Raw genomic sequence first — 23,982 nt, 5'->3', positions numbered from 1 at the left:
GAAAGTTCAAAATACACAACTCCCGACAATTCTCCTCGGATGTCCCTCTGCCCTCCCCCCCCCGACTGTCGCTTCTCTCACACTCTCTCTTCCGCATACTACTCCAAGTCTCCAACATCTGTTTTCTTTGGGTCTCTTCTGGGCAGAACAAACGCGGGAATATCGCCGGACAATCATGACCCATGCGGCCACGTTTTGACAGTGATCCATCCTCTCCGCATTCCAGCCTACCACATCATCAGCTTGGAAGCTTCATGTTACCAAAGCCACCTAAACGGGAAAAAGAGCTGAAAGCTGCTAGTTCTCCACCATTGGATCATCAGCCCCCTCCCCGGATTCTGTGAGGTGTATCCGGGGCATCGAACACACACCCGCAGCTTGCATGTTTGATGAGTGGCAGCAGCTTGTCTGATCCGATCTAATCTGGTACTTCTCATCAGTGTGAGCGGACTCGGGTCTTTCGATATGGTCTGACAAAGACTAAAGACTACCTTACTTCGTACCACGACCTACCAACCACCCAAGCCACACATCATGGAGATCGACCGAGCAACTGGGCCACCACCGGACGGAAACGGGGCTCACTCCCCACTTTCAACGTCTCCCGCCTCACCAGCCAGTGGGCGGCCGAGGGCCAAGATCATCAGGAACCAAAATGCCTGCGACGCATGTCGGGCCCGCAAAGTCAGAGTGAGCAATAAGAAAGCCTAGCCCTTGATGTCTCACGAGACTTCTACCCATGATGACTATTCAACATTGGGTATAGAGACTTTGTAAACATCCCATCACTGCATGGATGGCATTGGTCAATTCTTTGCCATGTTCCTCATTCATCCCGGAGTTCAACCATCTCAAACCCCGGACTCTGTTGAACTGACTGGATCGGCAGTGTCTCTACGGCTCGGGAGAGGGCCGATGCCAAGGCTGCACATTCCTCGACATACAATGCACACATGAACGGCCGAGGCGGAGGAGAGGACCACCAAACAAGTCCGTCCAAGCCCCGGCCCTGCACCCCATTTCATCATAGGATGCTGTCCAGCTAAGAGCTTGCATACTGACCAAACCTGACAGACACGCACAGCAACACCGGCAGCAACACGAGCAGCAAATACAACATCAGCAAGCAGTTGTTGCCGCATCGGCTGCCAGTCAGAGGAGTCCATCAGTATCAGATATCACCTCGCCAGATGTAGGACTCGCATACCAAACCTCACCAGCCGCCTCATCTTCGACCCACATTCAGACACCCCAGTCTCACTCTCACTCTCACTCTCACTCTCACTCTCACTCTCACTCTCACACAACCGCTGTGCCTCACTCAGCGACAGACTTGCGCGCCATCATCGCAGGCGCGCCGAGTCCCAACAACAACACGGGGTCTCACTCCAGCAACCGTCTCGCCCTCTTCGCCCCCGAAGACCTCGTCCAGCGTATGCTACACGACTGGTTCGAAAAAGTCCACGCCCTCGCCCCCGTCCTCCACCGGCGGCGCTTTCTGCACCGCCTCAAAGCCGGCGAGGCAAACACCGACCGCAGCTTTTGCGCCCTCGTCGTGAGCGTCTGCGCCGCGACGGTGGCGACGCTGCGGAGGGCCGATTACAGCCCCGTCACGGTCGAGCGGTGCCTGGACTTCATCGAGGAGCAGCACCTGCTCGACCATGGCCTCAGGAAGCCTGTCTACTCACTGGACTGGTGCGTCGCAATGTACAACATTGGTACGTCAGCCAGCTCGATGAATGAGGACGGGCTGGGGGACATGGGATCGTTCCATGGTATGTCCGAGGCGGCGGCGGGGGCGAGGTTCCTCGCATACTACCGCATGGCGGACCTGGATATGTCCGAGCAGCAGCTGCTGAAGAGGCTCTTTTGGCTGATCTTTGCGGCATATTGGTACGTGGACCCCATGAATGCACTTATCCCTGTCTTTGCCCCCCACACAAACACAACCTTAGAAAAGTCGAGATGAGGAACAGTCTTCGGTTGACGTTTTCCATCATCTGAACAGTAGTGCGGACATATTCGGGAGGCTGTCCGTCAGCATTGTCTCTCACCAAGAGAATCGCGCCCACCTGCGCCCTTTACCCCTGACAGATTCACAACTCGAGACGGGGCCGCAGCTATCCCACGCGGAATTACCGCCGTGGCATGGCGATACGACCTCCTATGTCCCGGGCTTGAACCAGCTAAGCGACCTCTTCCTGATATGGCATGAGGCGCAAACCGCTCCCATAAGCCTCTACGGCGGCCAGGAAGAAGCCCTCAAGCAATGGCTCGCCAAGATTCAAACAATCATTGATAACTTCCCGCCCGAACTGCGTTGGCGCGGGGGCCTGTCTCGACCATCTCACATAACAGAGGGCCACGACACACAAATCGCCAACCTCTTCATCACGAGCCTCAATATCCGCTCCAATCTCTTGCAAAAGTTCGGGTCGACCGTCAAGACGCGGGCGGTAGAACATCAGCGCATCGTGGACGACCTGCTCGAGATCCTGTACCACATGCCGCAGCACGTCCTCGAGCAGAACGGCAATAGCCTGATCCCAAAGTTGAGGGACTGCGGGGCGGCGTACATGGAGCAGATGGACGTTGGTGATGGCGCGCTGGTGAGCGAGGGCGCTAGGCTCAAGCTGGAGAAGTTGCTGCGGAAGCTGGATGATATTGACTGCTGGCCTGGCTTACCTGGGATCGAGAGTCCGCAGAGTAATAGGCAATGAAATCAAGACAAGTCAAATGACCCAATGTATGTCCTGACTGTGGACTAAGGTAGTACAACTACCTCATACCTCATACCTCATGCATGAACCGAAACGTCCCATGATGTTCCCCAGGAGATGTGATGGTGGGCGAGAACTCTCTTCGGCGGCAGCCCGAACGCAACGTTGTGACTCCACACATCCACAATCCATCCGCCGTCGTTGTGGGTTGCGGAGACTTTATTTCTGGAGACTGTGGGTTGTGAGGAGACTCAAAGCCTCAACAGATGCGAAGTATTTCCGAAGCCAACGCATGTTTGGTTCCTAGAACTCGGATCAAAAGCCTTCTTTCAACTTTCAATTTCCCCAAGTAAATGCGTCATCAGGAGTGCGGGGAAATAGTCCCATCTCTTTGATGTTTATCCACTTTGACATGGACTAAATCGTGGGACAATAGTAACAGGATAGGAACATCCGAGCTGCAAGTCGAGTTGCGAAGAATATCCGAAGCCATCTAACGGGAATCTAAATCGGCCCATCAGGCGATCTGCAAACTCCCGTCTGGCATCCCGCGGCAGTTATGGGTTCTCCTCTCCATTCAAACGTCTTGAAGCGGACGAATGGCGGACCTTTCGACTGCCGAAAGTAGATAGAGCCCACACCGAGCAGCCATAGAGCAAATCATCTTCGGATTCTCCGAGGCGGAGCTGGCGCCGGCGCCGACCTCTGTCAAAAGCAGTCCTTTGGTAGAGGAAGCTCTTCGGGATAACTTTGACTCGAATCCTTTCTGACATTATTTCAACCCGACGACGAGCGACGATAGTTTCGAGTCCGCGATCTTCAGCTCTCTACTATCTCTACCCTCTCGTCCTCCTAATCTTACCCTGTCTCTTTCACAGCTCCTTTCAAACACACACTCTCTCCGTTGCCCATCATGACAGCCTCAGAATCCCCCGCCACGCAACTCCCTCACCTTCGCCGTACCAATGGCAACACCCAGCTCTACCTCAAGGGCAAGCCCTTCCTCATGCTCTCCGCCGAGCTACACAACTCCTCCCTCTCCTCCGCCCGCTTCATGTCCGAGGTTTGGCCAGACATGAAAGCAAACCACATCAATACCCTCCTCGGCGCCGTCACATGGGAAGACATCGAGCCCACCGAGGGCAACTTCAACTTCTCCGAGCTCGACGCCGTGCTCGCTGGTGCGCGGGAACATGGCATGCACCTCGTTCTCCTCTGGTTCGGCACCTACAAGAACGGCATTTCGACATACGCTCCGCACTGGGTGAAGAAAGACACGAAGCGCTTCCCGCGCGTGCAGGTTCTCGAGAAGGGGGGCGTTAAGAGGACCATTGAAATGGTTACGCCGCTTAGCGACGAGGCCTGCGCGGCGGACTCGAAGGCGTTTGCCGCGCTATGCAAACACCTTGCCCAGGTCGACGCCGAGCACAACACGGTCCTCATGATCCAGGTCGAGAACGAGACGGGTCTGCTGGGCGACTCCCGCGACCGCTCTCGCCGTGCCGACAAGGCCTTTGCCACACCCGTACCCGAGACCCTCCTCCGTCACCTCAACGAGAAATCAGCCGAACTGCACCCCAAATTCAAGGCGCGGTTCGAAGACCCGCCCGCCGCAGGCTCACACTCGTGGACATCCGTCTTCGGCTCCGGTTCATCAGCAGACGAGGCCTTCATGGCCTACCACATCTCCTCTTACGTCGGCCGCGTCGCCGCCGCCGGAAAGAAGGAATACGATATTCCCCTCTACACAAACACCTGGCTCAACTTCGACGACCCCTCCGACCTCGACCTCCGCGGCGTCCCCATCGTCGTCGGCGGCGGCGCAGAACCGGGAGTCTACCCCTCCGGCGGACCCTGCCCGCACGTCCTCGACATCTGGCGCCACAACACAATCTTCACGCAAGAAAAGTCGCTCGACTTCCTCGCGCCGGACCTCTACTTCCACAACTACGAGGCTGTTTGTAAAGACTACACGGCGCAGGGCAACCCGCTCTTCATCCCCGAGCAGCGACGCGACGAGAACGGCGCGCGGCGGGTGTGGTTGTCCTACGGCACCTACGGCGCCCTCGGCGCGAGCCCCTTCGGCATCGACACGGGCCCGGAGGTCGTCGGGCGCGAGTTCAAGCTGCTCGCGCAGGTGGCGCCATACCTGCTGGCCGCGAAGCCCGAGGACAGGTTCGGCTTCTTCTTTGACGAGGAGATTAACACGGCGGGCAAGGGCGAGAAGTGGACAAAGGTGATTGGTGACGTCGAGGTTATTGTCGAGCGCGCGTTCGTGTTTGGCAAGCCTGGTCCTGGCGGTGGCATGGTCATCCACCTCGGCGATGCCAAGTTCCTTGCCGTGGGTAGGGGCTTCAACGTCCACTTTAAGAGCGTGCGACCGGAGGCTACGTTCACGGGCATTCTGGCCGCCACTGAGAAGGAGGTTGATGAGAAGGGAGAGCTGCAGACGCTGAGAGTGTTCAATGGTGACGAGACGCGCAGTGGCGAATTTTTGATTATGCCTAATGACGATCCGGATTATGGCGGTTTCCCCATCGCTGTTACGGTCCCGGCGCGGACGTGTATCGTTGAGATTGAGGCATACTGGGTTGCTGAGGATGAGGAGGACCGGTGAATTATTTTGTCTATTGAGACGGAGAAGAAGGCATCGACACTTGGAAACGGCATAGTAAACTAGGTTAAGGTATGATCACACGGTTACAACTGGTTAGGCCAGATACAAAAGAGGCACGATATAGAGGCATGAGAGACATTATAGACAGATTGTATATGCAATTCACGAATTCATGATATTTCTAGTCCAATCAAGTTCAGGCTGAGGTGTTGTCGATGTCAAGTCTTGGCGGGGCTTCATAATGGCTTGGTACCGGCTCCCACATCGCAAGGGCGTCAATGACAACTCTGACGTAGACGCTGACAAAACACGGAACAAACATACGCCCTTTGGAAATGTTAGTCGTGTAAACTTTGACCTTATTCACTTCATCTTGATCAATTCCACAAGTTGAATTCACTGCCAGATCTCGAGCCTTCGTATTTGAGTTCGAAACCCCGTCCTTTATCGGTCGCATCTCACTCACCTCTCACTCCACGACACTCTTCACCACGATATCCATCTGAAAACACCCAAACACCCAAACACTAACCCAACGATGGCTTCATCCTCCCCCTCCGGACCAAAGCCCACTACCTTAGCAGGAAGCTGCCTATGCGGCGACCTCCGATATGAAATCACTTTCTCAGACACCCACGACTTCTCCGCCAACGCCCAGACGTGCCAATGCACCCAGTGTCGCAAGCAATCCGGCGCCCTCTTTGTCGCCTTTCACCGCGTCCCTTGGCCCATGAAATGGACGTCTCCAAAGGGCACATCGACGCTGCGTGAGTTCAGCATCACGCCCGTGGCGAAACGAGGATTCTGTACGGAATGCGGCTCGTGGCTGTACTATCGTAGTGAGGCAGAGGAGTGGAGTAGTGTCTGTCTTGGGACGCTTGACCAGGAGGCTCTCATTGGGGATAAGAGTCGAGGAGGAGGGTATGGTGCGATACTAGCGAGTGGTCTGGGTGGGCATGAGTGGTGCGAGAATCAGATACCGGGCGTGACAGATGATATTCCCATGTTGAGGAGGGGACAGAGGAATCAGCAGAGTGGGAGTGGTGCTGTAGCCATAAAGGCTAAGCTGTGAGAAGACTTGTGTATGAAGGCTCGATATGATACTATTCAAAGATCGCGACTCACCTATCAAATGCATGAACTGAGAGTGAGATACTGCATCACGGAATCAATGCCCACGAAGCCATCTCGTCGTGGATCCCTTCCCCTTTCTCCCCTCATCCTCATACTCCTCCCCCGGCCCGTTCTCTCCCCGCTCATTTGCCGCATTCCACCTCCGATACGCCGCCTCAACCAACCCCCCAACCTCCTCCCTCGTCCCGCCCACCGTCCCGAGCACCATCAACGCCTCCGTCTCCTCAATCCAATTCTGTAACCTCCGGAACTCAATCTCCTTGCCCTTCAACTTATCCGGCATCCCCTGCCCCTTCATCCACGTCAACACGCCCGCGACAACGGTGTTCACCCCGCCGAGCACCGTGATACTCCGCCGGTGAACGCCCGCCGAAGGACCCAGGCACGTGAGCACGCCGCCGACGACGATCTGCGTAGCGTGACAGCTATAGATGAGGACAGTGGCGAGGATGCGGAGGGTGCGGAAGCGCCGGTGGGCGGCGATGGTGGAGGCGTAGATGCCGAGGGCGGAGGTGCGGCCTGCTTCGAGGTCGCAGTCGTCGGCGGGTTGTAGGTGGGTGTTTATGCCGACGGCACGGCGGAAGAGGAGGAGCGTCGAGGGGTTGTGGTCGGCGTCGTTTTCGTTGTGGGGTGAAGAGGAGGCATCGCGGGGTAGGAGCGGGGAGTGCTCGTCGTCGTCGCTTGGACGGGAGGGGAGAGGTTTCGACATGGCGGTTCGGCAGTCGTCTCGGTACTCTGGTCTCGGCAGTGATCTTTCGAGATATCAAATCGGATTGACGGATGAAACCCAAGGTTTTCAATGAGAAGATCTGGACGTTTGAAGTCCACAACTCAAGGACAGCCATCATTTATGAGGCCAACGCATCACTCATGGCTGGGGACCAACACAACAACCCACGGACCCGAATCCGTGATAAGCATCAGGTCAGAAGGGACTACAAGACCAGCCCCTTGGTTGCATTTGGATATCGCGAACCGATCACATTGATGGTGTTCGTGTCAAAAATATGGGTAAAACCCAACGTGCACTAAGACGGAACGCTGCAGCGGGCCGTCGGAGGGTGTGACGGAGCCTACGGTTATTGGCCGCAGATAAGTTGAGATGACACCAGAGTCACTCGTTACCGGTCATTCACAGCGGTGGAGTCCTTTGAAATGGAGCGAAATCTGTACCTGAGTTTCATCAGATGACTTTGGCAGAGACGTCTTAGATAAGAGACTTGATGAACGAGAGGACTGATTAGACGGCTCAGGCCATGGGTTCATAAGATCCTCGGTGAGGTCTCGGTGAGCCTGTGTGGTTCGGTGAGGATGCCGGTGAAGCTGACCAGCCCCAGGGATAGCAGCGCTGCAGGATCAGATTTCAGTAGAATGCCGTGTTCCATTTCTTGTGTACCTTCATTTTTCACACATAGGTAAGTTCTACCATCCTCTTAGCGCAACAATACACCACTGATCTGGCGTCGTCCCACGCGAAATATCAAAGATCGCAAGGTTACACCCTTGGGGCATCTCTGCCAGGCCCTCGAGACTTGGCTTCTCACTTCTGCCGAGTACGCCGCGATGCCGCATTACCCCCAAGTCAGTTTTATTTGAGGCGAACAACTTTGAACGCTGATCTGCCTCATTCAGAATTAGTGCGCAATCGTCAGTGGTGGTCTACCACGCGACAAGGAAACACTCTCGGTTATCATGCGTCTTTGCTGGCATCTGTCGATCTCTGACGTCAGGGACTCGGACCGACCGCAAGGGACATGCGTCTCTGCATCTCTGTCACTCTGGCGCGCTGTCGAGCGCGGGTGCTGTCAGCGTCGCAACACATTTCAATAGTCCGGATGGTGTCCGGGTTAGGACACGTTCCCGTCATTGAACCGAATCCCTCGCGTTGTCGGCCCCTTGAAGAGCTCTTGGAGGCCCTGGAATTCAGAAGGGGCTCGGACTAGGGGAATCCGAGCAGCGCAATGAAGAGGCGCGAAACGGGTGGGACAGGCTTCAGGAGGCAGATGCAGGAACAAGACCAAGCTTGCCGCAGGAGTCGGGGAAATGAGTCCGGTCTTGAAATATCTGACATGGGCGCGCAGCATTAGGGCCTCCTCTATCTGTAGAGTGAGTGGGAATTGAAAAAAGACCAGAGGAAGTCTGAGGAAGAGGCTGGAGAAGCGCGGCGTGCGGCTGTGTTTGTAAGAGTGAAACCGAGCCGCCGTCGGGAAGTTGTTTGCTGGGACCCAGGGTTCGGAGGGACTCCGCGTGTAAGCCACAGCTATTCCCGGGTAAAGGAAGATACAGCGGCGACCAGCCGATGAGAAGACTGAAGGGAAAACAAAGAGGGTGGTCAGGGATGTATTCGAGCTTGAAGCCTGCGGGATGACGCCAAAAACAGACGTGAGGGATCTTCTTCTAGACTCCGCCGGGGAAGCCAAATTCTCACCTATGGGGCACGCGCTCACTAGCACTCTTTACCGAGCAGTCTCCTCTTACTATCCCAACCCAGCCGTCTTATTATTCCTATGCGTGCCTTTTCTTTTGTCATTTGAATCTCACTCAACCACATATCCACTCATCCACTCGTACTCTGTACAATCCCATGAGCCCCAGCCACGGGGATAAGTGACTGACTTAGTACAAGGATCGATCACGAAGACCGAATGAGAAAAGTGAGATGGCGGTAACAATAGAAGCCTGGTGGAAGACAGACAGGGTTGGTGAAACAGATTGGCAGGTGCCTAGTGCGGGACAAGACTCATTTACCCTGCGAGAGATCACTCACTTTTCTGCGGGGAGTTGCACTCGGGGTGTAAAAATCACCATCAGGTACCGACACTAAGATGCGAAGATGCAAAGAAATGGAACTCTCTTGACTCTTCTGCCGTATTGCTGTAAACGGTACGGATGGATAGCAACACTCGAAGGAACGAGACCTTGGTGCTCTTCACCCCGTCCACGCAACACTCAATCTCTTTTCTCACTCAAGCTCATCTCATCTCACTAACAACTCACGAGGCGAATAGGAGGATCACGGTGGTTGAAAGTAGCACCGCCGTGCCTCCGCCGCCGCCTCATTCATCCTCCCCCGAACTTCCAACGTCCTGCTCCCGTCACTCGCCCTCGCCATCATCCCGTCCTTCGGACTCATTGACATAATCCTATTTCTCGGCCTCGCCTTCGCCTTGACATGTCATCCAGACACTGCTCCTCTGAAAGTCTCCCCCTCCGTCATCCTTGTCCGACCACCCCCGCGTCCTTGCGCGCCTTAGTGTCACACACCCCCCTCCCCCTTCGTCTTCCCGCCCACCTCACTTTTCCCAACGCGGCATTGGTCCAATGAACATCGCAATGAGCCGTCTGATCCTTCCGAAGGGGGGGTTGTTTCTCGATGAACTAGTCCTCGCAGCGTGCAGCTTGCAGCGTTATTTCGTACAGTCGCAAGAAGCAAGGCAAGCTGGCAAAGCAAGGTACCGAGTCGCACCAAGGGAGTGTCCTTGCCACAACATGATCCGTTTTCCAGCGATGTGAGCTTATTTTCCTTGGCTCTGGGTCTCCGATCCTTCCACTCGGGCATCTTGCATACTTATTTAACCTCTCCGCTGCCCATACGTCTCATCGTGAACTCGTGTTCGTAGTGTCTCATCGTAGCAGTCGAAGACTTCTGTTATCTCACACTCACCTTGAACACGTCTCGTCGCTGTTCATCACTTCAACATCACAGATCACATCGCAACGATGTACTCAAACGTCTTCCTCCTTCGCTGGGCAGCCACATTATTGGCGTCGACCACTGCCGGTAAGCTTATCATGAACGACCCGGAGTTTACTCCAAATCTTCAACGGCATCACTAACCCACCAAAAAGTCTACGCCGCCCCCGCGCAGCAAGCCCCGGCACTGCACCCCAGAGCCGACTTCAACATCCTCGTTGGCGGCAACGTCTCCCTTCGCCTCATGCCCCTCGGCGCCTCAATCACCTACGGCCTAACCTCCCCAGACGGCAATGGCTACCGCAAGGTCCTCCGCGACCTCCTCGTCGCCGACGGCAATCCCGTCGACATGGTCGGCAACCACCCCAACGGCACAATGGAGGACAACGACAACGAAGGTTGGTCCGGCTTCCGCATCGAACAGGTCCTCGCAAAGGCAAAGATCTCCGTACCCGAGACCCTGCCGAACCTAGTTCTCATCAACGCCGGCACGAACGACTGCGCGCAGAGCTTCGACACGGATAACGCGCACGTCCGGATGCTTGAGATGATGGATTACATCTGGGATACCTCCAAGCGCGCCACCATTGTCCTCTCGACCCTCCTCGTGAACGGGAACAACAACACGGAAGCATGTGTCCTCAAGGTCAACGAGCAGTACAAGACGCTCGCCTCGGAGCAGCAGGCGCTTTCGAAGAAGGTCGTACTCGTCGACATGCACTCCGACAAGGGCCCGCTCAAGAGCGATCTTGTCGACGGCACCCACCCCAGCGAAGCGGGCTACTCAAAGATGGCGTATATCTGGTTCGATGGCATCAAGGACGCTGCATCGCGCGGCTGGCTTGAATCTCCTCAGCCTCTGCCCGATAGCAAGCGGTCCGAATGACTCAAAAAGATTGCGCCGCTACTCTACATCGTGTTCCGCTTCGCCGGATACCCAGAGCCATCGAGCTCATAATGCGCACATCATGAACAAGAAGGAGGAGTAAAGCATATAACTGTAATTTTACTTCATCATCACTCTGCAGATTAATTAGCAAATCATCAAACCGGCGTTCGGGATGGGTCGCAAAAGGCCTGGAGGATATTTTATAGTTTCAATCTTCAGACACGTTGGACACAATTCATCCAACTAAATCCTTAGCGCCCTAACCAATGAGATCCATCCAGTGAATTGCCATAGCCATTCGTGCCGAGGGAGGCACAACAGCTTCCCGAGGATGTGGACGGGTGCGACTTCAGATGAATTGAGACGATCAGCTGATCGCCGGGACCCCCGGTAAGGATAACCTCAAGCTTCCTCCACTCGGGTCCGGTACGATCAACCGGTACGACCACATTCTATCATCATCAAGCACAACATCGTATCTTCAATCATCATCAACAAGATACATCCGAAATGTCTCGACCAGTGTTCACCGCTGTGTTTCTTTCCATCCTCTACCTAGCCAAGGTCGCGATCTACGACCTCTCCGTTACCAATGGCCTCATGGACCCTGCCCAGACGGGTCTCGCTGGGGAGCCGATCACGTTCACCACGTTGAAGCCGCTCGATGGCCTGCTCACCATGCTCGTGCGCTTCTTCAAGCCTATCCTCGACGGCAAAGACCCGAATCTCACTTTGTTCTCCATCTTCATGGCCGGCCAACTGCTGGCTGTGCATGTCCTCATTCAAGTCGAAGGTCTTAGAGCCGGAAATCGAGGTAGACTAGTCTCTTGGTGAGTCCATCCCCGACATCATGAGTCGACAGCCCTAACAAGCAAACAGTACAACGTCCTGGGGAATGCTCTGGCAACTCATGACCTTTGGCGCCACCTTACCCCTCTACTTTCTCACATACCTCTACACTTCCCCAATTCCAGAATCCCCATCACCAGACGCACTCGCCGCCGCGATCTCCATCGACTCGGTCCAAGCCCGCGCTGTCATCGGCTCCCTCACCTTCGGCGCCTTCCTCCCCACCCTCCTGGCGGCGCTCCCGTGCCCTAGCATCATCACCTCACGCACCCAGGAGATCCTTCTCGCCGTTTGGCAGGCGTTCCCCCTCTGGTCCGGTATCGCGCAATTTATCTTTGCCCAGCTTATTGGTACCTTAGGCGTGGCCTCGGAAGCCGCAAAGTCGAGGCGGCAGACCAAGATCAATGACTTCCGCAGGATCTACACGTACACCCTCTCTGTCGTCGCTGTCACATCCTACGGCGTCATCGGTTATGTCTTGTGGAAGGCTGGTTGGGCTTTGGAGCCGGCCATCGAGGCGATGATGCAGATTCTTCGGCCTACCTCGCCATGGTCTCAGATGAAGATGGCTTCGCTTGAGCGAGGGATTCTGGACCTTCTGCAGTGGGATACGTACTGCGCTTCTTTGGCCACCTGGACTTGGATTGCCTACCTGGCGTATGAGACGAAGGGCGTCGGTCAGGTTGTGATGGACTTGGGAAAGCTGGTCATATGGAGTGCGGTTGTTGGGCCTGGCGGTGCGGCGCTGGCTGTCGTCTGGGGGAGGGATGTCGGAGCTTTGAGGAGTGCTGGCACTAAGAAGAAGACTGGTTGAGGCACGGCTTTAGAACCAGAGTTTGGTGGAAAGGTGCCGCTCGCGATAGGTTGTAACAAGTAACTCTCCAATGTGCCATCCTGACTGGATGCTCAAGATTTGTCATAGGAGCCACACCATAGTCTCCAGGCATGTGGCTTTCGAGGCCCTTTCTCATTTCAACTAGCATTTCACCATTATTAGGCTAGATAGTGTTTAAAATAATAACATGGGCGTACCGATATAGTTGTAGAAGAACTCAACAACCACAGAGATCCAGATTGTCGAAGCTAAACTTGACCAAATCCCCAGTCGATTTGGGAGCTGTATGGCATAAGCGACAAATAACCCGCTTTCACGCCACCAGGCAAGGGCTTCTTGTTGAGTGTCCATCGCCTGATTTAGCAACGACAGTGTTGAGAGATGCAAGAACTAAGCCCAGGTTGAAAATGACTGAGCTCCAGTTAAATATTGGCAGAACTGCTCCCAAAGCATTCCGTACTCTCGAGAGAGTTGCTGAACACGGCGACTATATTCGTGGTCTCTTCACAATATCACTTTAACTACTCGCGTATGAACGCCCTGATAGATGAAGTATTCGACTAGTAACGACTTATGATTGTTTGTAGATGTTCAAAGCTGAGTTTGACGATCTCATACCACTGATGCTTCAAATAATCTTTTGTATCGTGCATCAATAGCCGTTTATCAAGCACGACCTATCCTAGACAAGTATCACCGTTCTCCAGATTGGCCCCGCTGCCTTCCAAGCATTTTTTCGTATCTTACCCAGTCCCACACGTGTAGCAGTCTTGCGTCCATGATCCCACTCTACCATCATGACATTGTACAACGGAAATCCGTCCACATCCACTCTTTTCTCGTTTCCCCAATATTGTGATTCTGAGAGAAGTATAAAGTCAAACGAAGAAAGGTGAACTGACTGTTTGCTGTTGGTAGGTATCACAAATCCCACAATGTTGCCAACTGCGTCTCGTATTCCGATTTCTTTGATGACTAGTTCCTTCACAACCTCAAGCACCGAATCTCGTGTTTCAGCGGCTGATCTTTGAGGTTCTTTGGAAGCCTTGAGGGGACTGTTGATATCCGCCCTAGACTGCCAGAGAGTTTCTTTGCGGATTTTGGCCGTGGAATCCAGAACAAAGGGTGCGACCTCCGTCTCACAGACAAGGCAGTGAGCCCGAAGAATTCCCTCCGCAACCTTGGGTACCGTTTCTGCGTATTTAATAAACGCGGCTGACTTATTTGTCGCACGAAACTCCAAAGCTTGGTCGATGAACTTCTTCGCTAAATCCGGGTTGTTGAGAACTAGTCCTAACCCATTGCCATTCATCGGCGCCAAAGAGGGAATGCTAACGACAGGACCTTTGGCAGAAGAATTCCCACGGACTGCGACTTGTGGTGTGGTAGAGATAGAACCCGACTGAGGTTTCGGAGGCGGTGGGCGCTTGGGAGGTGTCGGGCACGATGTTGCCTTATACTGTGTCGAGCGATCGGGTTTTCTAGGGACAGGCGGCTTGACCTTTTCCTGAGATATCCCTTCCTGGACTTTATACCAAAGGATCATTGGCTTATGGCGCTCTTCTGCTTTCGTACCAGTTGCCACAACCTTCCTCAAAGAAAGGTCGTCAAAGCTTGAAACCCAGAATGGCTCCTCGAAACGTACTCCAGGATGAGTCTGACTATCGTGGTCGTTGGGATTTGCCTTACATGCCTCCCAGCCAGTCCATGACCAGCTGGGAAAGGCGCCGCCAGCGCGCCTGGCAAGATGGACATCTTGAATCGCAGGTGGTTGCCAGAGAAGGGCGAGGTCAAGTAGTCTTTCGGGAAGATCATAGAGTGAATGGTTTTGCTGCTCGGCCGTAATGGCTCCCGGAGTTCTGATGGCATCCAAGACATTGAAAAGCCCCGTCACACCATTCAACACATCTGCCGAGTCGGTTATACCTCGACTCGTGTATTGCTCCAGGATTCTGGCATACTCCGTAAAGTGAGGTGACCGTAGAAGAGTAGTTGTACCATTCCATCTCTCGGTAGTCTCAACATCTTGTGGATTCCCCGGCGGCGACAAGGAGATGATCGGCCTTGGCGTGTTGCCCGCTTGGATGGCCGGCAGGTCTTCACGCAAAACACCGAATCGGCAGTGAAAGCTGGCGTGGTTCTCTGTGAAGACCAGCATTCGTTTCGAAAGAAGCTTCTCCTGCAAAGTCCATGCTCTTGTGTCCCATTTTCCATATGTTTGTGGATATCGAACTGGAAGCAAGACGTTGACACCAGGAATAATCTCACTGGCAATTTGTGCTGGGACACGATCCATGGATATGCCTGCCAGCCCCGCATTGGCATGAGTTCCTGCCGCGGCCACCAGGACGATCTGAGCATGGCCGAATATTTTGTCCATTTGTTTGGTTTGCAACCGACGAGCCGGTTCGTCGTCAGGCCCTGTTGGGTCTTTTTTGGATGATGCAGAGGCTGTCCACCCAGAGGTAGCGGATCCCAAGACGCTTGGTGGTTGCAATAGCATCGCGGGTCGTTGTACCGACAGGGCTACCAGGGACATTGATCGATTCATCGAGGTCCCTTAGGTTTGTGGTGTAAAAATTGAGGGCTGCTTTGCCTTCATCTCCCCAAACATATGACAGAGCGGTGTATTTTGGCAGCCTATTAAGCCCATCAGATCTTACACGTACAATCCGTTCATCCTCGACGTCTACCAGTCGAAAATGAACCCCTCCTGGGCGTGGGGAGCTCCCTTGCCCAGGTTGGCTGACTGCACTTCTTGTCGTGATTTTTGAGACAGTGCCTCATCCAGCTTAAGCAGTCGTCTTCTACGTTGATCCTAGGGGTGATGATCTTGCCGTAACTCAGGTTTTTTTGGGCATTTTGGGTATGATATGGTGCGGCCATGCGGAGGTTGAACGTGGTCAAGCAGGAGAGCAGTGGCTTTGGCCCACAGCCAAATCCCCAGACTCCCACAACGAACAGGCCCACGCCAGATCCATCGGAGGCATCATTCATCTGTACCGAGACGCCGACAGGCAGCTTGTTGTCTGCTCTTTTCACCAGTGTGATAACCGTTGGGATGACTCCCCGTACTGCCTCGAGGATCCGGGCCGTGTCTTGATCATCCGATTTGGCTGATTGTGCGATGGCATGATACACAGCAGTATTGGCGACTGCCACCTGACTCGCGAGTATGAGATCCTTTTGCATCGTGTTCTCATCCATGGTCCATTGCACAGTTTCTTTTCCGTGGCCATCTTCCCCGTCGAAATCGAGGTGTATGACATCGCGACCTCTTCGAAAGGGATGACTCGACCAAGGAACACGGCTCCTCCAGTCAAGTCCATCGGCCCACTGTCTGAAGTTCTTCCCAATGAAGTCTTGGGGCATATAATTCTTGATGGCTGGGTGCTCGAAAGGGTCGTGGGCACAAATCGCCTCGAAGAGCAAGCTGCAGAAGTTGCACCTCTCCTTCTTCTTATTACTGATGATGTTTTTAAGGTCGAAGACCCATGATTCGGACAGCAGTGCTGATCTGCTATGGCTGATGTTTTTGTTGGAGAACTGCTCGAAGTTTAGTTCGGAGCAAGACTTGCAGATGGCGTCTGTTTTTCGAGGCTTTTTGTCGCTACCAACCCAGCCTCGAATCTCTGAAGTAAAACTCGAAACTCTGTGAAGTGTATGAGGGAGAGGGCGACCACTGCGCGAGTTGTCGTTCGTGACTTCGCTAGCCACGCTAGCTACGCTACTGTTGCTCTGAAAAGGGAGGCGTCCAGCCTGCTCCAACGACGGACGGATTGAGCCTTCCCCGTTGGCCGTAGCAAACGTCTCAGGCCTACTGGATGGCCTCAGGAGGCGTATGAAATTCGAGGCCATGTTGATGGGACAAATCGATCATTGGATTGATCGAGTTGAAGTCGAGAGGCTGTCCTCACAAATGGAGACGTTTTACTTATCAAGATTTACATCAACCGCAAAATTGGTAGCAGCCAAAACCAAGGCTGGCCGCCGTGACGTTACTCTGCGCAGGTGGGTGGCTAGATGCTGGGCCCCAAAAAGCCTCAAACCAGAGGCTTACTGCAATCCCATCACTCCTGCCACTTTTTGGCCATCATGGGTGGCGATTGGGAATCAGGCTGGCTGCGCTTCTGTAATTTGGTCTCAGGTATAGACAACCTGTAGGAGTGCCCCTTGCCTCCTTGAGAAGGCGACCAATCCGACACTGCGACAGCAGAAACATAAGCTGACCTTCCAAGAGTGTGTGCGTCCGCTGCATCAAATCGTGTAACATATCAGGGTGCAAGATTCTCTAGCTTGAGTCAATCCGCCCCCATCTTACGAAGCTGAATGATGGGGTGCCGCGATTGCGGGGTTGGTGCAGTTGTGCCCCTAACCTGCATCGTAGACTACCAACCTCACGCAGACATGCTGCCATCAAGCTGACGATTTCAAATGATCTCTCGTAATTTAGCCGTCATATCACACTGGCTCCGAGGGAGCCAACAATCTGTTGCTTAGGAATGACACCCAACGAAAGTAATTATGGGAAAGATAGCCAACATGCCATCTTGACCGGTGTATGATTCTTGGCAACAGGATGCCTCGCACTTGCCTACGTGCGAGAAGAGAATTTCAGTCCAGCCTTTTGATCTTGGCGAATTAGGCGAGAAGTTCCTCATACGGTTGACCAAGACAACTCGAAGTATGTAACAGAAGCCCGTGTATTTATCTATCTGACGATTATGATGGCTGGCTGTATGACCGGCATCGTCCCTGTGCCGAAAAAGGGTCAAAGGGAAGTTTCATCCTTACGGTATTTGGATTGCTTTAGAAGCCTGGAAGACAACATCGCAGATTCCTAGGGAAGTCGATCGTCAGATCCTACTCAGGCACTCAGGCACTCAGCGATGCACTTCTCGCCGGCCAGCCATGATCAGCGACCCGGCTGGGTGATCTGCAGTATCATACAGAGCCATTAAGTACTTATCAGTTAACTCAAGTTTCTGTCTAATCGAATCCCTAAAAAGGCAAAAGATGAATTGAGGACGGCCCGACTCGAACGGACAGCCTTCTGGACTGGAATCAGATACGCTACCATTGCGCCACGCCCCCGGATTTCTTTTGAAGAATACGGTCCTCAATCGAATGAGAAGAGCGGAAAGCCAGAATTCTGGAGTTTCCGGGGAACAGGATGTCGACAAAGGGGTGCGGGAAGCGTGACGGTTGTTGTTTGTTGAAACTTGGTGGTGTAAGTGGACGGGGTCGTGTGAAGTTGTGAACTAGCGGGAGCTGACCGAGCTCACCGAAGTTCGGATGTGGGCACGGACCATGACTTCGGAGAATCTTGGCTCCGCTTTGGTGTGCTATTCACCGAGGTGAACTTTGGGTGGACCTTCACTTTTCGCGACTCCAAGCTCTAGTCGCATTTTCCATCTACATAGTTGCTTCCAGTCTTCCATACCGGTCTTTCCACAACCAGACCACCACCTTTTCTACTCCTCTACAGACAACTCCACCGAAACCACTCCCTTCTCTGCTGCGGCACAAGTTTGCTTCAAAGATCTCCCACCCCTAAACCACCACCACCGAAAACCCACGACCAACCCTCCCCATCGCGCACCTTACAAGATGGACTACCAAAACCGCGCCGGCTCCAAATTCGGCGGCGGCGGCGTAGCCTCCTTCAGCGCAACAAACGCAGACCGCCGCGAACGCCTCCGCAAGCTCGCCCTCGAAACAATCGACCTCGACAAAGACCCCTACTTTTTCAAAAACCACGTCGGCTCATTTGAATGCCGCCTCTGCCTAACAGTCCACCAAAACGACGGCTCCTACCTCGCCCACACCCAGGGCAAAAAACACCAGACCAACCTCGCCCGCCGCGCCGCCCGCGAACAGAAAGAAGGAAAGCAGAATATCGACCCTGCGACGGGTTTACCCGTCGGCGTTGTCGGCGCGGGCTTCGGTGCGGGACAGAGGAGGAATTTGATCAAGATTGGACGGCCGGGGTACAAAATCACCAAAGTCCGCGACCCGATTACGAGGCAGCAGGGGTTGCTGTTCCAGCTTCAGTACCCTGACATCGCGCCGGACGTGGAGCCGAAATGGCAGGTCATGAACGCCTTTACGCAGCGCGTCGAGGAGCCGGATAAGAACTTCCAGTACCTGCTCGTCGCGGCGGAGCCGTACGAGACGTGCGGGTTCAAGATCCCTGCGCGCGAGCTGGATAAGCGCGACGATAAGCAGTTTAGCTTCTGGGATCCGGATGCGAAGGAGTATTGGCTGCAGGTTATGTTCATGTCGGAGCGGGAGGAGAGGTATGTTGCGGCGCCTGGTACGAGGCGGTGAATGTGTCCAGGAAGGGGATGGCGAAGTTGCGAACAGGTGTCAACGGATGTCTCTGGTGTACAAGACACGACGGGGATTCGTTTCGGCGTGGGAGGCGAGAAATTTCCTGCTTCACTCAGATCCAAGGGATCATCAGGGGCACGATCTCTTGTGGCGATGGGGAATCACAGTCTCGGGCGACCTTCAGCCACAGATGCTATATGGGTTACTTTGATCAATAGTGGCTCCATGTGGTCCTATCCCAGTGCCACCAGCGAGGTCATATCACGGCGTTTTGGGTGTCGGTAATTCGAGGAAGAGGGAAAATTTTGTATGGCTGCTTTTGCTCATCAGGTCTCAGAGTAAACAACACGAGACAAGCTGACTTGGACCTCCGATAGAGGCTTAAGATCGGGATCGAAGTGGCACCAAGCCAACGGCTTCGTAGAGAAGGCCAGATATCCCCTAGGGACATTTAACTCAACGAGTATCGATAACAAACAACAGACTGAAGACCAATCAATACTGAATGGAATTCAGGCTCACTATGGAAAACGAGTGACCAAGATCAAACAATGAAAGGCTCCAAATCATCCAAAAGAGCTATGGTTTTTGATAGCACTAGTGCCGAGGAAGAAACGTTTGGAAGGTGATCGAACTATGGTCCGCTGTTCACCTGTACTCAAGTATGGGGAAAAGAGCTACGGAGAGGTTAAATATCGAAGGAACCGGACACATCAAGATCAATTGTCAATGATCACCAAGAGACGAGAGTAAATCAAGCACAAGCGTCATCCATCAAGCCATAAGTCTTGTTCTCGAATGCATCGTCTGGATTGCATCTACCACTTCACTGTTGCCAGTCGTCCTCATGACTCTCTGAATCCCACAATGTCATCCATCACTGATAGATCCAGCATTACCAGTACATCCTGACATCTCCCCCGCACGCCCCCTCCAGCTCTCTGTCTGCTTCATCATGTTTCTCATAATGAAAACTCTAGGCATCCACGGCCGTATCCACTACATCCCTCCAAAAGACAACATCTCGATTCCCCCCTCCCATCTACATGATTTGTGCGACTTGGTGTCTTGATGCGAGTTAACGCCCTGTATGCAGTGACTGAAAACAAAAAACGGTAAATGCAAATCTTGTGAAACAAGAATTCTGGGTGTATTGGGTTGGCAGTAGGCAAAATGAAGTCGCCAGTGAAGCACTGGCAGTCTCATCGTCCTCCAAAGTTCATGTCTTGCTCAGCAAGTCGGCAATCCCTGAAACCTGGAGGCGAGAGTCGCAATGAGCTAGCCACCAAAACAATGTGCTTGCCACGCTTATCGGAAGTTGTTATCGAACCGCTTGAAGGTGTATCCAATGAAGGGCAAGCTCATTTCGGGAGACTCCTCGACCACCGCCGGCACACCCGAGCGGGCTTGCTGAACGGCCTGAGCCTTGAGAATCGTGGCATTATCAGTCTGGTCAATCTCGTCGGTCGGGAAGTATGTGGTATCGATGGCCGAAGTCAAGCGAGGCTCGAAAGGAGCTCTGATGCGACGCAGGCTGTCGAACTCAACTCCTCTGAAGAATGAGTGCTGCTTGATCTCATGGGCGCCCGAGCGACCCAAGCGGTTCTCTGTGTTACAGATCAAGCTGTTCTATATTAGTACCCTGCACTATCTCCGTTTTTGAGGTTACTCACCTTCTAATCAGGTTCTCAGCTTCCACGCCAAGCTGGATATCATCAGGGAAGTACAGCGTCTGTCTCCAGTTGACAATCTTGCGGTATGTGTCGTGGCTGTCCTCAGCGCAGAAGGGAGGCCATCCAACCAGACACTCAAACATAATGGTGCCCAGGGACCACCAGTCGCAGTCAAAGGTGTAGCCGTGGCCTGTGAAGATCTCGGGAGCAATGTAATCAGGCGTTCCGACGGTGGAGTAAGCCATCAGTCTCCTCGACCGACGCCAGTCGTTGATCTGGGATCTGTTGCTGACAGTGAGGTTGATTTGATCAATGGCAACAGAGTTACGGTCGCGCGGTTTGTTAGATCGGCCCTGTAGCAGCTGTTGGTAGTAGTTGTTGTCATGCAAGCGGTTGAATCCGGTTGAAAGTCCGAAATCGGTAAGCTTGACGTGACCTCCGCGGTCCAGCAGAATGTTGTCCGGTTTGATATCACTAGGCCTGTCAGCTTTGCGAGCTCAAAACTTGTAGACTACTTTTGACCTACCGATGAATGAAGCCCAGCTTATGGACTGCCTCGATCGCAAGCACAATCTCGGCAATGTAGAAGCGCGTGATGTCTTCAGAGAAGATTTCGTACTTGATCAGCATGGTCATCAAATCACCTCCGGGCAAGAACTCCATCAACATGTACAGGAAATAGGAGTCCTGGAAAGTCGTGAAGAGCTTGACGACCCAGGGACTGTCTGACTCGGCCAGAATATCTCTCTCTGAACGGACGTGGGCGAGTTGGTCCTTCTTGAACATCTCTGTCTTTATCAGAGACTTCATCGCGTACACCTTGCCGTCATTCTTCTTCTGGACCAGCTTGACTTCACCGAAAGCACCCTTGCCGATGATCTTAATGGTGTTGTAGTTTTCGGGCTTGTCCTTGGTTCGCAGGAATCGCAGGTATTGGCCTTCCTTGCGACCGGCCGTGGACCAAATCTGCTCGCGTCTTTGCTGGCTCTGGCCAGGCTCGGAAAGCTTAACCTCCATCTCGGATTGTCTGTGGATCGGAGAGATTAGCACGTGCCGCCTTGGAGTTGCCAAGTCTTGTCGAACACTCACCTCTGGTTGCGTTCTCTGGCACGCTTCACGCTGTCCTTGAAGAAGTCGGAGGCCAATTGGGTACACTTCTTCTGGTTGTTGTTGGCGTTCGGGCCGTACTTCTCGTAGAGTCGCTCGGGAGCGGGAGCAAAGACCTCGACGGGGACTGCCTGTTGGTTTGGCATCGGCGGCGTCGCATAATGTCCGTAACCCTGAGGCGTCTGCCCCGCTGCACCGGCAGTGCGAGGTCTTTGAGCGGGCGAGGGCCCGCGGGAACCGTATGGCGATGCCCGAGCAGCGCCGCCTAGGTTTTGGTGAGAGAATTGGTGCGCGAGACCGACATTGGGATCGTTGGTCCCCGGGGTGTTGGATCGAGGCTGATAGCCGGCATTGTAGTCACCGTGGCCCTGGGGAGGATATTGGCCCTGCTGCTGGTTCGGGTGGAAGTAGCCCTGTTGAGCGTAACCGGTCGCATGCGGCTGCTGCTGCTGCGCCTGGTATTGCTGCTGTTGGTGCTGCATACCGCCGGCCTGTTGATGTTGCTGCTGCTGCTGCTGGCCTTGGTGAGGGAAGACTGGCTGGGGAAAGGTAGAAGGCGTGGTGGGATACTGTCGGTCGCCGCCGGGACCCAGACGATCTTGGTTACCGATGTTGAGGTAGAGACGGTTATTATTACCCTCCATTGCGTAGAAGTTTCGTCTTGACTCGGGGGGCACGTCGTGTGCGGGTAGGGGTTGGCAGTTGCGTAGGCTGTGCGGGCGACCTAGCAAAGTGGCAGTTTAATTGACAGTGCTATGGGCGAGCGGACCGTGGAAGTGAGGCAACGACTAGAGTGGTAGACGGCGGGGAGGCTGCTAAGAAGATGGGAAGGTTGCAGCCGCAGTGCGCAGGGTCAAGGCGGGTGGTTGGATGGATTGGGGTCGTCCCCCGGGGCGGAAGTCGAGGAGAATAGATTGCGGTGGGCGGGTGAGTGGATGGGAGGTCCTCGCAACCCACTGGAACTTGATGAATGGTAAGTGCGTGCCCTAGTGAAAGAGGAGAGGCCAGGGATGGGGACGTAAGGTCGGTAAGGCAGGATATGTGAATGTTACGATATCTGGAGGTTGGAGTATCACCACATACCTTGGCAAGTCGAATAAGTGTAAAGGCGGTCGAGAAGGCTAGTTTGTCTATCTTCAGTGCTCACCAGCAAAAAAAAAGGGGTGGGAGGCGAGGATTTGTCGATAGGGCGCTTGCAAATGGAGCAAAAGGTGCAAAGGTGGCGGAGAGGGGCTTGATGCTCCAAGGGGTGGAATTTCCCCGGTGCCAACAGCGCAGGCGAGAACAACGACTGCCGGGCAAAGCTAGGAAGCTAGCTGTGTGTAGTCGGTGTACGGGTGATAGGAGGCGGTAGGTTGAAGCACCTCGTAGCTTGAGCGAGGTGAGGAAAGGTAAAGCTGGCAAAAGTCGAGGTGTCGAGGAGGGAGACAGAGGTCCAAGTCACGAGACCGGCAGGAGCTGGTGTTGGATGAGGTACTCGGTAAGGCAAGGTAAAGTTTTGGTGTTTGGTATTTTGTTGCCGGTACTCTGTACTTGGCTCTCAGCACACACACACACACACACACACACACACACACACACACACACACACACACACACACACACACACAAGAGGAGGCGGTCGAGTCGAGTAGGCACGAATAGGAGGATTCCAGGTTTGAGGTGGCCTTGGATTGGGGTCGGTCTGAGAATGGGAGGGGAGGGGGGGGAGGAGGGGTGATGGGATGCACAGAGGGACGGACACCTGCGAAGCGGCCCCGGCAGTGAGGTGGAGCAGAGTCACGAAGTGCAGGAAGGCAGGAGTCCGTCGAGGTAGCAGGTACCTTCCATCGTCCAACTGCAAGCCTTGAATGGAAGGAACGCAATTGGGTTCAACGTCAGAGTCTGGTAGGTTGCTCCTTCCCCTAACTTTTGAAGGAAGGTATGCAGCCCGCTACAGCAAAGAAAAGGGAAAGACCAGACGGGGATGGCGGGAAGGGACTCCTGAAGAGAAAGAACGCCGCACCTGCCACAAGCACCACAAGCACCACACTACCAGCACCTGAGGCGAGGCGGGGATCTGAGAACTCAGGGGAGGGGGGCGGCCTTGAAAGTTGAGGGGCCTCGCTGGAGTCCTGGACCCCAAGTACCC

At 54.1% G+C, this 23,982-nt stretch overlaps 8 protein-coding genes and 1 non-coding gene across 9 annotated transcripts; 5 read left to right on the top strand and 4 right to left on the bottom strand.

The window, feature by feature from the left end:
• Nucleotides 1–953: 953 nt before the first annotated feature.
• BDP55DRAFT_693742 (glycoside hydrolase superfamily) lies at nt 954–5,337 on the top strand (the record flags this gene model as incomplete). The annotated part of the gene is made up of 4 exons (XM_060577266.1): nt 954–1,036; nt 1,393–1,893; nt 2,009–2,706; nt 3,641–5,337. The coding sequence occupies 4 exons, from the start codon at nt 954–956 to the stop codon at nt 5,335–5,337; spliced, it is 2,979 nt and encodes a 992-aa protein (XP_060430097.1).
• A 538-nt stretch (nt 5,338–5,875) lies between these two features.
• Nucleotides 5,876–6,409, top strand: BDP55DRAFT_728428 (glutathione-dependent formaldehyde-activating enzyme; the record flags this gene model as incomplete). The annotated part of the gene is made up of 1 exon (XM_060579437.1): nt 5,876–6,409. The coding sequence occupies one exon, from the start codon at nt 5,876–5,878 to the stop codon at nt 6,407–6,409; it is 534 nt and encodes a 177-aa protein (XP_060430096.1).
• A 96-nt stretch (nt 6,410–6,505) lies between these two features.
• BDP55DRAFT_631781 (uncharacterized protein) lies at nt 6,506–7,180 on the bottom strand (the record flags this gene model as incomplete). The annotated part of the gene is made up of 1 exon (XM_060572325.1): nt 6,506–7,180. The coding sequence occupies one exon, from the start codon at nt 7,178–7,180 to the stop codon at nt 6,506–6,508; it is 675 nt and encodes a 224-aa protein (XP_060430095.1).
• Nucleotides 7,181–10,191: 3,011 nt separating this feature from the next.
• BDP55DRAFT_631780 (GDSL-like Lipase/Acylhydrolase) lies at nt 10,192–11,051 on the top strand (the record flags this gene model as incomplete). The annotated part of the gene is made up of 2 exons (XM_060572324.1): nt 10,192–10,252; nt 10,321–11,051. The coding sequence occupies 2 exons, from the start codon at nt 10,192–10,194 to the stop codon at nt 11,049–11,051; spliced, it is 792 nt and encodes a 263-aa protein (XP_060430094.1).
• A 513-nt stretch (nt 11,052–11,564) lies between these two features.
• Nucleotides 11,565–12,717, top strand: BDP55DRAFT_728425 (uncharacterized protein; the record flags this gene model as incomplete). Its single annotated transcript, XM_060579436.1, has 2 exons — nt 11,565–11,884; nt 11,934–12,717. The coding sequence occupies 2 exons, from the start codon at nt 11,565–11,567 to the stop codon at nt 12,715–12,717; spliced, it is 1,104 nt and encodes a 367-aa protein (XP_060430093.1).
• A 698-nt stretch (nt 12,718–13,415) lies between these two features.
• On the bottom strand, nt 13,416–16,654 carry BDP55DRAFT_704007 (uncharacterized protein; the record flags this gene model as incomplete). Its single annotated transcript, XM_060577987.1, is given in 8 exon segments — nt 13,416–13,459; nt 13,486–14,140; nt 14,228–14,569; nt 14,633–14,755; nt 14,891–15,159; nt 15,221–15,469; nt 15,489–16,370; nt 16,515–16,654. 8 exon segments carry the CDS (start codon nt 16,594–16,596, stop codon nt 13,416–13,418), a joined length of 2,646 nt encoding a protein of 881 aa, XP_060430092.1. The 5' UTR covers nt 16,597–16,654.
• Nucleotides 16,655–17,760: 1,106 nt separating this feature from the next.
• On the bottom strand, nt 17,761–17,832 carry BDP55DRAFT_t161. Its single transcript has one exon. It is a non-coding gene; the product is annotated as a tRNA-Trp (tRNA).
• A 516-nt stretch (nt 17,833–18,348) lies between these two features.
• On the top strand, nt 18,349–19,068 carry BDP55DRAFT_728422 (splicing factor 3A subunit 2; the record flags this gene model as incomplete). Its single annotated transcript, XM_060579435.1, has 1 exon — nt 18,349–19,068. One exon carries the CDS (start codon nt 18,349–18,351, stop codon nt 19,066–19,068), a length of 720 nt encoding a protein of 239 aa, XP_060430091.1.
• Nucleotides 19,069–19,950: 882 nt separating this feature from the next.
• Nucleotides 19,951–22,825, bottom strand: BDP55DRAFT_120665 (serine/threonine-protein kinase cot-1). The gene is made up of 4 exons (XM_060565452.1): nt 21,834–22,825; nt 21,271–21,771; nt 20,745–21,218; nt 19,951–20,695 (listed from the first exon to the last, which is right to left on the bottom strand). Exons 1-4 carry the CDS (start codon nt 22,493–22,495, stop codon nt 20,380–20,382), a joined length of 1,953 nt encoding a protein of 650 aa, XP_060430090.1. The 5' UTR covers nt 22,496–22,825; the 3' UTR covers nt 19,951–20,379.
• Nucleotides 22,826–23,982: the final 1,157 nt, after the last annotated feature.

This window comes from Colletotrichum godetiae (assembly GCF_030913485.1).
Source record: "Colletotrichum godetiae strain CBS 193.32 chromosome Unknown BDP55scaffold_19, whole genome shotgun sequence".
In the NCBI taxonomy this organism is placed as follows: Eukaryota; Fungi; Ascomycota; class Sordariomycetes; order Glomerellales; family Glomerellaceae; genus Colletotrichum; species Colletotrichum godetiae.
The sequence above is the reverse complement of the archived record's forward strand: the minus strand, read 5'-3'. Positions and strand labels throughout refer to the sequence as shown.

Bases quoted from the DNA above. Each gene is read 5' to 3' on its own strand.
- BDP55DRAFT_120665 (XM_060565452.1), bottom strand. From the start codon at position 22,495: ATGGAGGGTAATAATAACCGTCTCTACCTCAACATCGGTAACCAAGAT. The intron at 21,219-21,270 runs GTAGGTCAAAAG...TGACAGGCCTAG, and splicing joins AAGCTGGGCTTCATTCATCG to TGATATCAAACCGGACAACA. The intron at 20,696-20,744 runs GTGAGTAACCTC...AATATAGAACAG, and splicing joins GCTGAGAACCTGATTAGAAG to CTTGATCTGTAACACAGAGA.